Source organism: Chaetodon auriga, chromosome 2 (assembly GCF_051107435.1).
Source record: "Chaetodon auriga isolate fChaAug3 chromosome 2, fChaAug3.hap1, whole genome shotgun sequence".
Lineage (NCBI taxonomy): Eukaryota > Metazoa > Chordata > Actinopteri > Chaetodontiformes > Chaetodontidae > Chaetodon > Chaetodon auriga.
In genome coordinates this window covers 24,236,960-24,254,409 of record NC_135075.1, presented here as the reverse complement: position 1 = coordinate 24,254,409, position 17,450 = coordinate 24,236,960, and the positions used below count along the sequence as shown (strand labels likewise).

Sequence of the window (17,450 nt, the reverse complement as noted above, 5' to 3'; positions counted from 1 at the left end):
AAAAAACCCAGTATCAGTAACCAAATGCATCCTTATTTTATTGACTCAGAAATCAGTCTGGTCTGATCTGAGAGAACAACAAGTTGAAGAGGTGTGATTAATTGTGTTTGCTATTTTTGGTCATACGTTTTCATCTTGCTTTCAAAAGGATGGCAGATAATTTTAGAGCAGCGTCTCTGTTACTATGAACATTACAGACATTTAGAGTCACATTCCCTTGAATAGAAATTGGGCTGGAAACAAACGTGAGGCCGTCTGCCTTGCTGCAGCAAGCGTTTGTCATCACCTTCTCTTGGCAGGAAGCAGCCAGCACTTTACTATGAAAACCACAGCAGGGAATCCCCAAAAGCACCATAGTCACAGATTAAAGAGGAGATCTGCACATGAAGTCTGTGTCTTGGCGTATTTATGTAGCTGCTAATAACAGTATCAGTTGCCAGTTTCACTCGAATACAAAAAAAAACCTTGGAAGTACCCACTTTTTAAAATGAAAAGCTCGACTTCAACTGTTTGTGAAACTTAATGACAAAGAATAATTCACTTGCATATCTATTAAATCTGACATTCACTGTTTCACTTAATCTTCTTCTGTTGATTTGAAAACATACCCTGACTGCACGTTGTACAGCTGCTAAAACACTGAGGTGTGTGATTTGGTTTTCTTCTCAGGAGTCTGTGTTTTCACTTGAACATGAGACAACAGCGGAGTCTTAAAACCAGTCAGGAGCTGGATTACTTAAGCTTGCATTCCTGTATTGCTTTCTTGATAAAATACCTACAAACCTGATTTTTAATTGAGGAAAGATGGCGTGAGGCCTGCTGTTGCTCTGCTGTTTTAAGTCGGCATGTGTTTGATGAAAGTAAGCCCGAGCAGCAGCCAGTGAGAATGTGGAAACTCAGGGATTTTCCAGGGCCTGGTGCTACAAGCTCATCAGGAGCGTATGCCGTCTTCAACTTTGGGATGTTGCGCAACAACACGCAGATAGAGTAAGAAGTCATCGCACATTCATAACTTTGGGGGAGTGAAGATTGTATTGCATTTGTATATATGTGTAGGCGTGCGGGCCTGAGTCATTCGGTCCTTAATCCCAGGACCTTGAGGGGGAATAGCGTTCAAATGAATTCCCTTGCCTTCCTGTCCATCCAAGACCTCTCTCTGTTCCTCATTAGGGGCTTGAGAAAGTTGTCAGGATTCATGGGGAGGGCTGGTTGTATCCGGTGCGCATTGATTCAGAAATCCCCCGCCTTCGCTCAGACTCGGCCTGGGAATCTCTTGCTACCTCATGCTTCTGTGAGATTTTGATTGAAGGTGCTACTGTTCAGTCACAAAGTGATTCTTGATGCATTTTGACTCTCATGTGGCACATTTACAGCAGCATAGTGATTGAAAAAGGTGAATGAATTCACTTCAGAGTGTAGACATCGCTGCAAAGGATCTATACCTGATCGTCGACAGTGAGTAATTGTCCTTGACCCTGAAGTCTTTTGGTTCAGATTGTGTCTGAGTTTATATGGTAACCTAAATGACTTGAGTCTAATGCCGAGCTTTAAGCAGTCAGTATGCAGTCGGTCGGGCTCAGCACCCAACACCCTGCTCGAGTGAAGTGATGCTGCGTGAGACTAGTTGGTCTCACACCGGTTCAGGAAGACTGGCATCCTGTCTTGGGTTTCGGCAACGGATGGCAGCTAAGATACGTTGCTGCCTGTTAATAACAGGTTAAAAGGCTCTTCATCAGCTGATGAGTCTGTCAGATCAGTAGATGATCTGATTTCATCCACAGCACTTTTCGAACTTCTCTTTGTTGTTTTAAAAAAATGCACATTAATGTAATTTAATGACCTTTGAAATGGTAGTTTGTCCCAAATCAGGTCCACTTACCGGGTTTTTAGCCAGACTGAAATACCTCAGCAGCTACTGGATGGATTGCCACGAAATCTTTACATTCATGTTGCCCAGAGGATGAATCCTACTGACAGGACTTTTCCTCTAGTGCCACCATGAGGTTGACATTCGTATTTTTCAGTGAAGCAAGTATTGGATTTCCATGAGCTGTACATTGTGCTTATTAGCAGAATCTGTCTGTGAAGATTCTCAGTCTTCCAGGTCATGTTTTTCTAAGCCGGGATCAGTATAGTTGCAGATTATTTTTCTGTCACTTGATTAATCGACTAATCATTTCAGCTGTGGTTTTGTCAAACTGCTGCCGTATTTCCAAGGTCAAAAATGAAGTTTTCATGCTGAATAAAACTATCTGTATAGTGTAATCTGTTGTCTTCATCTTGAACAGTACGCCTTTGTATTGTACTTTTTTTTTATAAAGAACTACTTTCAAATTCAGAGTTTTGTGCACTGATGCTGAATTTTCCAAGAGAAAATCATGATGCTTCAAATAATCGATTATTTTTGCCCCCCCAGGCGTAGCTGCTGAACTGATGGATGTTATTATCCCACGAAGTGTCTGTTTAAATTGCTTTTCAAGCGTGAACCATCTTACAGGCTAACATCTTTGATTATCATGCTGCTGGCCGTATCCACCCACCCAAGGCTCATATCCATCCTGCTCTGAATATTGTAAATATTAAATGAAATGATCCTTCCCCGTACACCATAGCAAACCATATTTTCTGTCGGTGGGTTCCACTGTGTCTCAGCATGAGAAAAAGAAAACGCTTTTCAGCAGATCCTGTAGCCTTAAAGGGACTAATGACATGCAAACTCTGCTGGATAGAAACATCTATATATTCCACAGCAGGGTACAGACTGCGGTTAGTGCCTCACAGGGAAACTTTGAAACCAGATGGAGCCTATCCCACACAAAACATCATGAAAAGAACAGGGGGAGGGGGAGGAGGAGGAGGAGGAGGAGGGTGGGGGGCAGGGGGCAGGGGGCGAGGGGGATTTGAGACAAATGCTGATGTACTTGGCAGTTTTCCATGCTTAGAGATATTGGGGGGTTTATTGACATCACCAAACACACCTCCATGTTCACATGGCTTATACAGCAGAAGCCACAGGACTGAAGTACTGTGCTGCAGGAGTAACCAATGTCCTGTGTGGGTTTCAGTAATATGAATGAGTCAAAGACTTATAGTTTCCTGGTAGAGTTCTTAGAGATGGAGGCAGCAGAGGGGCTTGGAGTAGCTGACTCAACGTTAACTCTCTAAAGAGTGTCATGGACTGTTGGCTCCACATGTTCGTTCCTGAGGCATTTCTAATATTAGACTTGCCTCAGGCTACTTCCGCTGAACACTCTCCCACTCACACATGATCTCACAACACAAGATTGATGTGCTGTGTCTTGGGCTTCGGGGCAAGTTATGAGCTCAGGACGTCTTTTTACCCACAACAGCACTGACAGGTGGTGACAGGCCATTTCGAAACGATTTGTGAGTAATGGTCAGACCAAAACTGCAACAGCGGTCGTCTCTGTGCGCCTTTCAACAAGCTCTTAATAATACATCCTGTCAGCAAGGGGCACACAGGTGAAGGGAGCGCTATAAACAAGCTCTTTTGTGCAGACGTCTGTGTTTGTCAGTGCTCCTGATAAACACTGAGAGTGTTGTTGTTGTGAGGGTACATGAAATAAATGGAGCTCATGGTTTGAAGCAATTGTGACTTGAGACATTTCTAAATCACCTTTAATAAACTACAGCAATGTTTGATAGGACAATGGCAGGCAATGTGTAGTGTGTAATCTCAGTTGAACACTAGGCCTGCACCTGTTACACCTAGTATGGACTTGAGGACATATTACAGTGACTAATAACTCTTTGAACGTACAGGACATCTGGCATGCGAGACTTGAAAACTAGGCTAGACTTGAAGACAGAGAAACTACCATCCTCTCCAGCTGTAGCCAGTGGCTGGTGAATTTAGGACACAACAGTGTCTGTGGGTGGTAAACACAGCAGTTGGTCGAATTCATAAATTTTAATAACTAAATGTTGTTCTCTTTCCAGCATACACTCAGATTCAGCCCCACTCCCTGGTTCAGCAGCACAAGCAGCAACAGCAGCAGCAGCAGCAACAGCAGCAACAGCAGTTCATGGTCCACCAGAGTCAAGGTTCTCAGAGGACTGCGGGTCAGCTGCTGCAGACGGCCTCCATTCAACCGTCACAGCACCCCGTCCCCGTGCTGCCTAAACCTGCTCCCCACCAACCCTCCACGCCCAGCCAGCAGGCCACAATCTTTCACTCCACCATCAGCCCCCACGCCCTCCACTCCTCCCTCAACCATGCCAAAGCTCAGCCCGTCCAGCTCACTGCCATCAACCTACAAATACAGCCAACGGTGAGTGCAGTTACGCACACCAAAGGTGCTCAAACAAGCATTTTAATCTGTTGCCAGCATTAAGGTTAAAACCTTAAGTCAGGACTAAAATATGTAGATAGATGTAAAAGTAGGTCAGGAACCTTTTCTGGTGTTCCTTTGTCAAATTCCTTTGTTTACATTTAATTTAGTTTAGACACACTGGACCATGTTTGGACAACCACTGTTATTACCAGGTCTGCCCAGAATCCAAGAGTAGCCTGTGCTACCACAAGGAAACGTTTATTTTGTCCATCAAATGCAAAAACTCCATGAACATTTTGTGCACACAGTCATGGTATTGGGATGATGCATCTTAATGACTGTGTGCATGACTTTTCTTCGAATACCGCCATGAGGTTTGTGGCTTTGAGTGACATTTCTCAGCAACTGTTTGATGAATTGCCATAAAATTTTCTACACACATTCAAGACCCCTCAGGATAAATTATAATCACTTTGGTTGGCCCCTGGCTTTTCTTCCAAGTAACCCATTAGGTCAAAATTTCAATTTGGTTTATGACCAAATATGAGCAAAACTGATGATGTTCTCACTGGCCTCATCTGTACCTTGTGGTTAATGCTATGGTATAAACATAACGGCTAAGTATAAGCATGTTAGCATGCTGTTTAGCTCAAAGCACAGCCACTCAGTGTCTCTAGCATGACTGTAGACCCACAGTCTTGGAAATTATTAACTTTTTTTGGAGCCCTCAAATGCTTGAAAAAAATTATGTCCTCCATTTGTTTTTAATGGGGCATAACTTTCTGTCCTACTCAACATGCACATTTTTCTGTTGTTCACTTTTTTTTTTTTTTAAGTGGTAACCAGCAAAACAAAAAGTACTGGTCCAAAAACACCCACCAAATCCGTTTCTACTCCAAGACATACACGAGAATCTTCTGAGTTTGGGATTCCTGGTGTAATATTTTCCCACTGGTGTGATATTTTCCAAGCCTAATGGTTTTCAGTTTTTGAGTCACTGACATTTTAAGTACTACCAGTCCCTGATCTGTCTTTTCAATACTGTCTCCGATGTTCTTTCTCTCATTTTTCCCTCTGACTTTTTGTTTTTAACGCACATCTCAGGCCTCTCGACTGGTTCAGGACTGCAAAGATAAGCCAACGTCACTGGTGGTCAGAGAGACGTGTCCAACCCCGACCACACAACCACAACAACAACAACAACAACAACAACAACAGCCGCAGCAGCAACAGCAGCAACCTGCGCCTTCGCCTTCGCCATCACAACCCGCCAAGCCTGTAGAACAGCCCAAGGTCGACACAGCCACACCAGCTGTTCAGCCGCAAGGTAATGATTCAGCATGATTTTATAAGCTGCTTAATTACTCTCTCTGTAGAGTATTCAAACATTTTGGTAAACAAACTCATAAACCAGTTAGCCACTGGGACAAGATGACTGGTACTAGTTTAACAGCTGAGATACAACTTTTCCCCTTGGTGCAGAAAATGCACCATTATATCTGCTCTGCTCCATTACCAAAGAAAAAAGAAAAGTCAGTGTTTACTTGTAATTCAGAACATGTTGTGTCTTAGTTTCACTGTTCTTTGTGTCTTATTGGTTTGTTGTTGTCGCTGCGATGTCCCTGTGCTGTGTCCAAAAACTCACCCGATACCCACATTTGACTCAATGCTGTGTCCTGTGCAAACATTTAAACACAAACAAAAAAGTTCTGAAGATCAGTGAAAGACCTTCTCTCAGCCAATGGAGGAATTGGAATGCAGTCATAAAAACAGACTCATAATGGGAGTTTTTATTATTTCGTTGCCTGTAAATTATAGCAGGGACATCCTGCCGCATGTAGTTTCCTGTCATAGTGTTTGATTGTACATGTGTTCAGGCTAATAAACTGGTAAGTCAATGTATAGAAGTGCATGGATATTAACTACAGTAACGTTTTCCAAAGTAGTTTATAGAGAGCAAGTAGGGGCCGTTTCATCATTTTCTTCAATTACACTTTGAAGAAGACACACAGAATTGTTGATGTAAGTTTGGGCAGTCCTGCTTAATATTTATGATCTCCAAAAGGCAAAAGGTTGAAGATGAAACATTCCCTTCAACGTTACAAGATCAGTGCATTGTTTTTGTTCTGTACAATTTTTCCTTAATCAGCTTGTTATGGCTTTACCTTGTTCACAGTCATCACTAGAAAAGGCCAAGTGATGCAGATTTCAAGGCTTTATAAATACTGTGACTCCTCAAACCTTGTCCCAACAATCAGCAGCCACAGGCTCCTCTAAGCAGCTGCCTAACACTCTGAAAATTAAAATAATTTCCCCACAAAGCAGGAGAAGGCTATAAGAAGACAGCAAAGCTCTTTCATGTCGCCGTTTCCTCAGATTGTAATGTAATTAAGAACTGGCAGCTAACAAGAACAGTGGAGGTGAAATTGAGGTCTTGAAGACCAAGAAAACTTTCAGGATTTGCTAGTAAGGCAAACCAAACCCTCCTCTTGACTGCAAAAGAAATTCAGTGAAGATTCAGCAGCCTCTGAAGTGAGGGTGTGCTGTTCTACTGTACACAACGATGAGTTTACTGAAGAGTCATCAGAAGGAAACATTTCCTGCATCCTCACCACAAAATTCAACATCAGAAGTTTCCAATGGAACATCTAAACAACCCTCGTGCATTTTGGAAACAAGTCTGATGAAGTTAAAGTAGAGCTTTTTTGGCCACAATGAGCAAAGGTATGTCTGGAGAGGAAAGGCTGCAGAGGGTCATGAAAAGAACATCTCACCAGCTGTCGAGCACAGGGGTGGAGTGATCACGCTGTGCAGCCGGGGGCACGGTGAACCTCAAGCTAAAAGTTTTGCCATGGTCCTCACAGTCCCCCCACCTAAACATCATGGACAATCTGTTGATAGACCTCACAAGAGCAATGTATGCAAGACGGCCAGAGAATCTCACAGAACTGGAAGCCTTTAGCAGGAAGAATGGGCAAAAATCCCCCCAAACAAGAACTGAAAGACTCTTATCTGGCGACAGAAGTGTTTACAAGCGGTGACAGTCATGTCGTCTTTTACCTGCTGAGCTGTTCACAGTAACAGAAGCTTTGACCCGTGTCACTGTACGTGTTGCCTGCAGGGATGGGACTTAAGACTTCTCAGTTGGAGACCAGCTCTTGTCCATTAGACAGTGTCTGAGGCATGCTTGTGTATTAGGCTATTATGACTGTAGCTTAGAAGATTCAGCGTTTCTAATCTTTGTACAAACTGTTTTGAAATGTGGGTAGACTCTCAAGTGCTTTTTCCGATTATAATCCAGTTAAAAAGCTTTTAGCGGCATACATCAAGAAAACCCCCGAAATGTTGCATCGTCAGTAAAATGTATTTTTATATCTCAACATTTTCTGCTTATTGTGCACTCTTTGTCAGCCAGGTGATTTAGATAAAAGGGATCAAGCAGGGCCTGGTGAGTGATTTGACTCATGGTCAGTAGCCTTGTGACAGTAAGCGTGTCATCATGCTGCAGCTGTACTCTTCTTGCTGAACACAAACTTATTTGGGGTGTATTTTAAAAATGTTGACATGGATCAGTTTCTATGGTGATATTTCTCCTGAATGGTTGGAAATAGTGCTAATGCTGTGTTTCTTGTAAAATGAAACATTCTGTCGACCACAAATTGCTGTTTATGGGCAGTGAGTTGGGTGTGATGTGCTGTGGAGGTGCTCTGCTCGCCACCACCGCAGGAAACTATTTCTGTGTTCCACGCTGATGGAGATAGGTTTCAGCTTTTTTTTTTACATAAAAGTAGCATTTAAGTGAAGAGCGTCCAGAGAAAGGCATTTTTACAGTCAAAGTGGTGTATTGAGTATTCAAGGTTACAGCGACGGTTAATCCGCACAGAATTTCTTCAACTCTGCTCTCTGCTAGCAGATATCAGAGAGACTGTCAAGGCTTTAACTGGGGGTGTAAACAGAAAGTGTAAGCTGTGTTTACTGAAAACAGTTTTCTGAAGTGGCCCTGAGCTCATGGAGTCATATCCTTCATACAATCATGTGTTCACAAAGTGGTGAGCCTCGCTCCATCCTCGCTTGTGGAGCCTTGTGAGGCTTTCCAGGATGCCCCTTTCATACCCAATCACGTTATTCTCACCTGTTACCAATCAACCTGTTTACCTGTGGAACGTTCCAAACAGGTGTTTTTGGAGTCTTTAGTTGCTCCTCTCCCAACATGTTACTGGAATCAAATTCAGGATAAGCAGGTATTTACAAAACATTATATTGTCTTTTTTTTCAACTGAGCTATTGTCACAAAGGCTCAGAAAATGATCACACTATGTTTTATTGATGTTTGACACAGCGTCCCAACGTCTCTGGAATCTGGGTCGCAGACTGCAGCTGACAGTCTGCAGCAGTGCACTGAGGACTCTGACGTCATGTTCCTTGTGTTTTGAAGGAGGCTCGTTCTGCAGTTTACCTCATGATCATTAAGATAAAAGATAAAATTATAAAATCTTTACATTGGGCTTCTCGGCTCTGGGAAGGTTTTACAATTAGAAACCTTCATGGTTTAAAGATGCATTTGAAAAGAGAAATAATTGACTTTGTTTGCAGTTTAAGGGGTCCTGTCAAGAGTTTTACAGACATCTGTTTGATAATGGTAAAATGCTCTTTGCATACCAGTACCATGCAGTATCAGTTAATTGGTCCCTGTGGTCACAGATGTCATGGATCTGTCACTGAGCTGGACTTCCTGGATCATCTTTGACCAAATATTTTAAAAAAATGAAAGTAAAAAAATCCACATAATCAACAGCTTTTATAATAATTAAACCTTTCCAGAGCTTTTTGGTCTGAGTTTTCTCAGAGGGTGGACTCATGGGGGACTTGGACTCGGGCCCTGAAGTGTCTTTCTGTGGCCCTGCTGAAAACATGCGCTCATGCTTATTTGTGGCTTTAATGGGCTGTAGTTTTATAAGGAACCTTATAACCAAACCTTTTTTTGCAATCGGTTTACCTGAAACCCGTTTTGTTCTGCGCATGCGCGTAATTCAGGTCCTCACGCCTGACCGAGGTGTTATTCAACGCTACTCTCTCCCCGGCTGCGCTTTCAGTGTTAGTTTACGGTAAACTGGGCCGAAGCTGGAGACTCCTCTCGGGCTAGGTTCACGGCTGAAGCCTGTGGTCCCGCCGCAGCAGCTTGAGGAGAATCAGACATGACACCGTTAGCTGCTGTGGGAGGAAACCGGGAGGCGGACCCTGGTTCACGAGCTGGTCTGTTACTGCTGTGAAGCGGCGCTGCTCATTACGCGCGAGCTCGGCGTGAAAGAGCTGCGGCGGGTCGGTGCGCGTCGGATCATCACGACAACAAACAGGCTGTAAACCGCACATGTTTCCTGTCTGAGCACAGCGGTAAGAAAACTTTTGAGCATTGACGTTTACTTTCGCTTTGTGAGGTTCAGAGAAAAGTCGAGACGTCGTCGCGATGATCGTGATCGATTTGCTGCTTATTGATCGACAGTGTGCCAGCAGGTCGCTTCAAATGTTCAGCTCTTATTACACCTTCGACACCTGAGAGTTTATTTGAGCCAGCGGCGCGCAGGTGGATGTGAGTGGAGACGGTTTTGCATGTAGGTGGCTGTAATGTGACAATTATGCGTTTATCTGAACAATTTAACTTCATATATGCTCATAGCGCAGTATCTGATGAATGCGTGCTATAATCTGTGATTTTAAGAAGGCAAACTAGGACTTAGCTCGGTAAAAATGTCAGATGATTTACTTAAAGCTTCAAAAATTCATGTTATTCCTCAGAATAAAGACATTTCACCAGTTTGATGTCAATCAGCAATTAAAGATTGAATCAAACGATCAATTCAAGGCTGCAGATTATTGTCTTGATTAACTGATTGATGAATACCAATAAATGGCACAAAATGGTGAAAAATGCCCAGTGTAGTTATCCAGAGACTGAAATTATATTTTCAGCATGCTTGTTTAGTCTGATCCACAGTCCAAAACCCAGAAAACATTCAGTTCAGAATAACATATGACAATGAACAAGCATCAGATCCTCATTCAACAAACTGTAATGTGAGAGTGTTTAATCATTTCTGTCATTGTTATCATTCAAACTCGATCCACTAGTGACCAGCTCACAGAGTACACGCTCTCAAATATTAACCGGATGGTGCTGTGTTCATTTCTTGGCCAGGAGGGGGCTCGACCAAGAGGCCGAGTGCCGCACCTGGGACCCCACCTCCAGCCATGACCTCAGGAAATGAGAGCGAGGCGCCCACTGTGACGGGCAGCACGCCGCAGAACGGAGAGAACAAACCGCCCCAGGCCATCGTCAAGCCCCAGGTCCTCACACATGTCATCGAAGGCTTTGTCATCCAGGAGGGAGCTGAGCCGTTCCCCGTGTGTGTAAGTGCCCGATCTCAGCTTTACCAGCAGCGAGACATGATAAACAACCCAGAGCCACTGCACTCTCCAGCGTGCCCGCCTGCAGGGAGCCGTCAGCAGGCGAACACAAAGCCTCTGTTACCACGAGCGGTGCCGGCTCACAGCTTCTGTTTGATTCAGTCATTAATTATCATGAGGTCAGACTGGAGCTGGAAGCGCGCAGAGGTGTATAACGAGCGGCACGTTGCAGCATCTCAAGGCGTAAAAACCGTTCGTTTAATCTGTCATCTCCCTTAAAATTGATGTTGTTATATCTTATGTTGTTTATCTTAAAGCCTGTGGCTGACATTTCTTTATTGCTCCTCAAAGCCTTTTGTTAAGGTGAATGTGTTTGTTGTAATTTCCAGGCTTGGGGCTCACTGCCTCCTACTGGACATTTGGTGTAAAAGCCCAATATGTTTACATGCATATAGTGCTGACCAAGCACAAGGAAGTCATGTTGTTAGACAGCATGAAAGAAGGACCTTTATGTAGTGCTTTCAACTAGGGCAGTAATTGATGCCTATTTCTATTATTAATGATTGTTAGTGTCTCTTTTCTCTTCATGGATTCTGTGAAATGTCAAAAATGGCAAAGTGCCAATACAAGTTCACAGAGCCCAACGTGACGTCTTCACATTCATTTTGTCTGACCAAAACCTTCCAGATATTTAATTTAACATGTTAGAAAACAGAGAAAAGCAGCAAGTCTTCACACTCGTGAGGTTGGAAGCTGAGAATTTGGGGCATTTTTGATCATCCATCATTAAAACAGTTGCAGATTAATTTTCTGCTCATTGACTTATTGAGTATTTTGTTTCAGCGCTATTGAATGCACCTTTTTTATTTCACTAAAAATGTATCCAGTACTAGTTTGTCACTTGACTGATGGTTTTAGCACCTTGAGTTAAACAGTGAAAGGCTGATTATTAGCGGGTCGTCAAATCATCATCAGGATAAACGTGTGAAGTGGTCTTTGTGCTTAATATTGCTGCTGTGATATTTGTCAGAATGAAGATGGAGGTTCGACTGTATCATCAGGCAGAGTAATCACAGCTGTTGTTTCGTCTTCCCTGAGCCGTTTCATTGTGGTAGATTTGTTAATATTTTCTACCTGTCACAGGTGGAGCGTCTGCCCATTCTCATCGACAGCCCAAAGAAGCTGGATCATCAGCTCTCCTCAGACCCCGACAAAACCCCGGTCAGCAACGCAGCGAACACCGACTCCGAGCCTGAGGACATGAACCAACCAGGTGAGACAAAGCATTAGACGAGTGCAATAGGTTGTGTGTATCAGTGTGTGTCGAGCTGTGCCGGTGCTCATGAAAATGGGATTGCCCCAGTCCGACCTCTCTCTGAGGCCCTGAAAATTTTATTTACTCCGACTTAGAAGGTTTATGAAACTGTAACATAACAACGTGCAGACCTCGTAACGTCGGACAGGCCGACCGCGATGGTCTTAACACACACAGTTGCTGCAGGAGAGCTGCTGCTGTTTAAAGGATGCAGACCTGACAAACAGCCCAGAGCTGCTGTGATAAATTATGACAAGAGCCGGTGCTGCACTCGTGGTCCTCTGTGTGTTGTCGCAGAAAAGCCTGCCCTCAGTGTAATTACATGCCTCTGCATCTCTTCACCAAACCACTTGACCCGTGCATGACTGTCTTTCCTCCCAGACCAAAACCGACCCGCTACATAACGAAGCTCCTCCAGTGGTGTGTTTAAACTCTAGTTGCTTAAAGTTTGTCGTTTCCTGGTAGGTGTTCTTTTAGTCAAGTCTTGATTAACACGTTTGGTTTCACAGTGAAAGCCACTAAAGTGAAACACATGCAGGAAGTGTTGGCATGTTAGCTTACCACCGTGAATAAACCAAGCGGAACAGAAACTGTATTTCATGCGGATCAGCGACGTTTGGCTGATTCATGACCTGCTTAAACACACAGTACGTCATTTCTGCCATCTGGGGTCTCTAAATCATCCGTTGTCGAGGTCACGTATTCATGTTATGTTTTGTCGCGTGGGCAGATTTCCTTCCTCATTCTGACGTATCATCTGGTGTTTCCCGGGTCGCCACTGGAGGCGGGCAGTTACCTTGAATGAAGTGACAGATTTTGACAGATTCTGGGTTTTAAAAATTTTGGAAACATTTGGAATAATGTAAAATACACAACTCAACCAAATATGTGGCATAGGTACGGCGGAAGTCAACACATCCAAACGTCATTTTAGATTCCACTAAGACAAAAACTTGGTTGGTTTGATTGCTAACATGTGGCTGCTGAGGTCATGTAGCTTTGTGACACAGACAGTATTTAAGAAGCTAAAGTTTTGAATGGCACCATCACACTAAACCTCAAACGTGTTATGCTGTATCTCTGGAGCAGCAGTGGAAACTTATGTAATAAACCATTCAGTGGATTTAACAGGTGTGACTGCTTCAGATGCTGCTGATTATTAAGTGTCTTTCAGATTTTTTTTTTTTTGCAGATATGTGTCCGAGTAGACGAGGGACTGTCTCATTTCATGTACCGTTTCTTCTCACAGAAAAAGAGCAAGAGCCCAAGCTGACCTGTGAGTACTGCGGCTGGGTCGACTTCGCCTACACGTTCAAAGGCTCGAAAAGATTCTGCTCCATGGTTTGTGCAAAGAGGCAAGTCACCTTTTGGTTTGACGTTTTGAACAAGCACCAGTTTCATGAAAAAGGAAAAGCTCCAATGACGGACCTTTCTGGGCAGGTACAACGTGGGCTGCACCAAGCGGATAGGCCTGTTCCGTCCAGAGAGGAATAAACCGACGAGTCGCTGGCGCAGAAGATCTCAGGGCCGCTCCAGCATAGAGGCTAAGAAGCAGGTACGCAAACCGGCTCGCTCACACACACACACACACACACACACACTCCTTCACTGCTGTAAAACTTCCTCACCAACACTTTCCCTCCATCACATACTGCTTCCACTGCACATTTTATGCCTGCACTTTTCACGCCTCATGCTTTTTAATGAACTTGGGCATCATTTGTGTCAGTGCCTGATTATGTCCCTCTGTCTTTAAAGGGTCATTAAGCGCTCTATGATCTTTGTCAACGTTTAGTGGTGACCAGTAGGAACAGAGAAGCATCAGCAGAGATTTTCTGCCTCCTGCACAAGTTATACAGATGTCAAAAGAGGCTGGATTTGCTGGGGGGGGGGGGGGGGGTTTGCTACTTTTCGGTGACCTGGATTTACCCGAAATGACACGATAAGGTTACATTTTTTATCGCAGAGACAAGTAATTTAGATAATGAAAGCAGAAACTGTACAGAAAAGTACAGATAATGCAGTATATCACAGTATTTAATGCTGAAAAATATTACACTTTTGGCTGGAGAACAATCTGCGTAGGTTTTATGGCCAAAATGTTTTGAGTTATGTAATACCTCAAGGGTTGGGTCTTGAACCTCCAGTGGGGGGTGCTTTTGTTTCATGTTTGGACCAGGAACTGAATTTTATAATCCGGAGGGTTCAGCACCTGACAAAGTAATTTTCAAGGCATTGGTATCGATCCAACAACCCTATCAACTCCCTGCAGTTGTATTATACTCATTTGAAGCAATTGAACAGTATAAATCTTAATTATTACCCTTTTAATCTTCGCTGTGTCTGACACAATGTCCCAGCAGTGTTTTACTGATGAGCCATCAATTTCTCGAATGCCGAGCCTTGACGTCACGCCTGCCTGTTTTCCTCTTCAGAAGCTGTCCCCCTCACCGCAGCAGCCTCAGGGCGGGTCTGTATCCTCACCGCATCTCTCGCAGCCCAGTCAGGAGGAGTCCAGCCCCTGTTCGGACATGTCCAGCTACGAGGAGCCGCCGTCTCCCCTGTCGGCGGCCAGCTCGGGGCCTCTGGCTCCCGCTCCGGCGCCGGCTCAGGTCTCCGTCCACCGGCATCCCAGCAGGGCCTCGGACCAGGAGGGCTGCGCTGGGAGAGACGCACCTTCGCTCTGTCAGCGCTTCTTACCCAACGACCCCACCAAGTGGAACGTGGAAGAAGTTTATGAGTTCATCCGTTCACTGCCAGGTCAGTGGGGTACACACACACTCCCGTTTGTCCAGGAAACACACACATTACATTCGACTCTTGTGCTTATGAGTCGTGTTTTCAGTGTGAACTGCAACGTGTGCTTCTTCTTCTGCTGTTCACGCAGGTTGTCAGGAGATAGCAGACGAGTTTCGCTCTCAGGAGATTGACGGACAGGCCTTGCTCCTGTTAAAGGAGGACCACCTCATGAGCACCATGAACATTAAACTGGGACCCGCTCTCAAGATCTTCGCACGCATCAACATGCTCAAAGACTCTTAGCAGGAAAGGGTGTTTGAGCGTTGTGCGTTGATCTCAGTGTGTCTGCGTTTTTATGTGTGTGCGTGTTGGGAAGTGTGCGACAGGAAAGTACAAACGATGCATCATCGCAGCACCGACACCAGACTGACTGCACTATGACCTCTCCCTCTCCCCACCACTGGACTACCATGTGACCATGCGAGCTGGTTATATTAGAGTTGCAGCTCGAGCACTGGAAGCAGTCAGTCTGCGTTTACATGCACTCACAGGGGTAAAGCAGTTCAGAAATGAACTGAACTGAACTGAAGTCAGGAACCACAGTGACATGTGTGCCAAATTCCAATATGCTGATTCTTACATTAAATGAGTCAATATTTGATTTACACCTGGTCATATCTGGATATCTGGTCTGCATAAGGAACGTGTTGACATGTGTTGTCTGGATAAGGAACAACGCAAGTCAACGCTGGATGTAAATGCACGCAGAACACATTGCAGTCAGGCTGCTATCGGATCCACCAGGCCTGATTTGGATGTGGTCTGATCTAAATGCCACCCATGCTCCATATTTTGGGGCATTTTATGCTTTAATTAGGGAGTCGACTGTAGAGAACTGACAACATAATGACATGGCATGACATGGCAGTGAGGGAAGAGAGAGGTGGGGAACAACATGCAACAAAGGATGTTGCAGTTTATGGCTGGCAGCTTAAACTCAAAGCACACCACGGCGCTGCAGTTTGGCCTCGTTCTTGGAAAAAGAAAAAAAAAATATCTGTGTTGCTGCCTGTGAAAAAGCTACAAATCATTTTCTTCAGCAAAGAAAAAGTAAGTTGAGCCCGCACAGCAGCAGCGCTTTCCTTGACCTGAGACCGTGCCTTGTTATGTACCTATTTTGCATACTGAGACCTGATATTAATGTGGGCAGTATTGAAAGAACAAGCACTTAATAATACCAGGAGTAAAGGCAAAGGGAAAGGCCTTTTATCAAATGCCATTATCCAGATTACACATCTAGATGCGGATTAAATGATAATAGAAGGTGTAAAAGGGGTCTCGGATTTGCCCTGAGGAAGGGAAAAAAGCTGCAGAGGTTTAAAGGCGCTAGCTGTTGAGTTGTGGCCAGGTTGGGTCATTCTGCAGCGCAGTCCTTGATGAACTGAGGCATTGAGACAAACATGCGTGAAGCCTGAATTTATTATTATATAATTAGAGATGTTTTTTTGTACAGTTTTGTTAGCGTGTGAATGGAAGAGAAGCGGCTCTGCGTGGCTGGGAACACAAAATTGCATTCGTTAATTTGCTCATCTTCATTCAGTAGATGCTCCTTCGCCTTTTCTCACAATAAGACTCACACGGCTTCGAATACAAAGCTTGAATGCAGAGAAACCATTTAAGCAGCCTCTTTTGTGACATTGATTTCCCTTTCATGAGGAACTCGCCGTTTTTCTCCGGGAGATTTAAACTGCTGGCAAATGATTTTTTTCGCCACTTCTTCAAAATGATTTACTGAAATTTGACATTGATTTCTTGTCTCAGTTTAATAGGAGGACACTAAGTTATCCGAGGAACAATCCGGGTATGCGGCCCTGCTTTTGGCACTTATTTTCCTTTTTTGTTTGCTTTAACGTTGTCAGATGCTCCACCTGAAGTGAGAGTGGCATTTGTGCAGCAATGCAAACAAGTTTCCTGTACATAGCAGCTCGAGAGAGGAAAAAGACTGAAACTAGGTGTGAAATTGTCTTTTTTTTTTTTTAAGTTATCCTTGTTATTTTAAAACAGAAATTTAATGATGTTATTTTGAAATATGCAAATGTATAAATATCATGGCCCGGGAGTTGTTTTGTAATGTTTTTTATTTTTAATTAAAATATGATCATATCTATTTGTGTTTGTGGCTGTGATGGAAGGTCAACATTTTTAGATAAAGCTTTGTCAAATGCTTGTATTTATCAGAACAGTTTGTTACGCAACATTTTGCAATTATAAATAATTTGCAATACAGTTCTGTCTCAGGCCTTTTTTTGCATGCGTCTCTGAATGGAAAAGTCAATTTTTCGTGTTTTGGGACAATATTACAGCTCGTTGAAATCAAACACTCATGCTTCACATTGTGAGGCTTTGTTTTATGTGCTTCTCAGTTTGAAGTTGTAGTAAAGTACATCTGCCTCAGATCCTTCTCAAAAACATGAAAAGTTGCTCGCTTGTAGGAAACCAACCACCCTTTATGACTCAGTAGTTTGAAGTTGCTTCGTTGATTTATTGTATGTGTCAACTCATCCACAAGCAACTTCAGCACCAATAATGATCAAATAACATGCTCTCACAAATCCCGTATGAGGACACTAAAGTGTCAGCAGCAAAGGAACTATTTTTAAAAACAACTTTACAACAGCAGCAGTAACATAAGACAAATG

The 17,450-nt window shown here is 43.7% G+C and overlaps 1 protein-coding gene across 1 annotated transcript in view; it reads left to right on the top strand.

Moving 5' to 3' along the window:
* phc2b (polyhomeotic homolog 2b (Drosophila)) overlaps window positions 1-17,037 on the top strand; it is a 33,519-nt gene extending 16,482 nt beyond the window's left edge. Inside the window, exons 8-15 of the mRNA XM_076742236.1 lie at window positions 3,961-4,292; window positions 5,400-5,622; window positions 10,489-10,700; window positions 11,841-11,970; window positions 13,262-13,367; window positions 13,453-13,567; window positions 14,448-14,772; window positions 14,900-17,037. Of these exons, the coding sequence (XP_076598351.1) occupies window positions 3,961-4,292; window positions 5,400-5,622; window positions 10,489-10,700; window positions 11,841-11,970; window positions 13,262-13,367; window positions 13,453-13,567; window positions 14,448-14,772; window positions 14,900-15,054 (1,598 nt within the window). The 3' untranslated portion in view covers window positions 15,055-17,037. The remainder of the gene's footprint in view (window positions 1-3,960; window positions 4,293-5,399; window positions 5,623-10,488; window positions 10,701-11,840; window positions 11,971-13,261; window positions 13,368-13,452; window positions 13,568-14,447; window positions 14,773-14,899) is intronic.
* The last annotated feature ends 413 nt before the right edge of the window (window positions 17,038-17,450 follow it).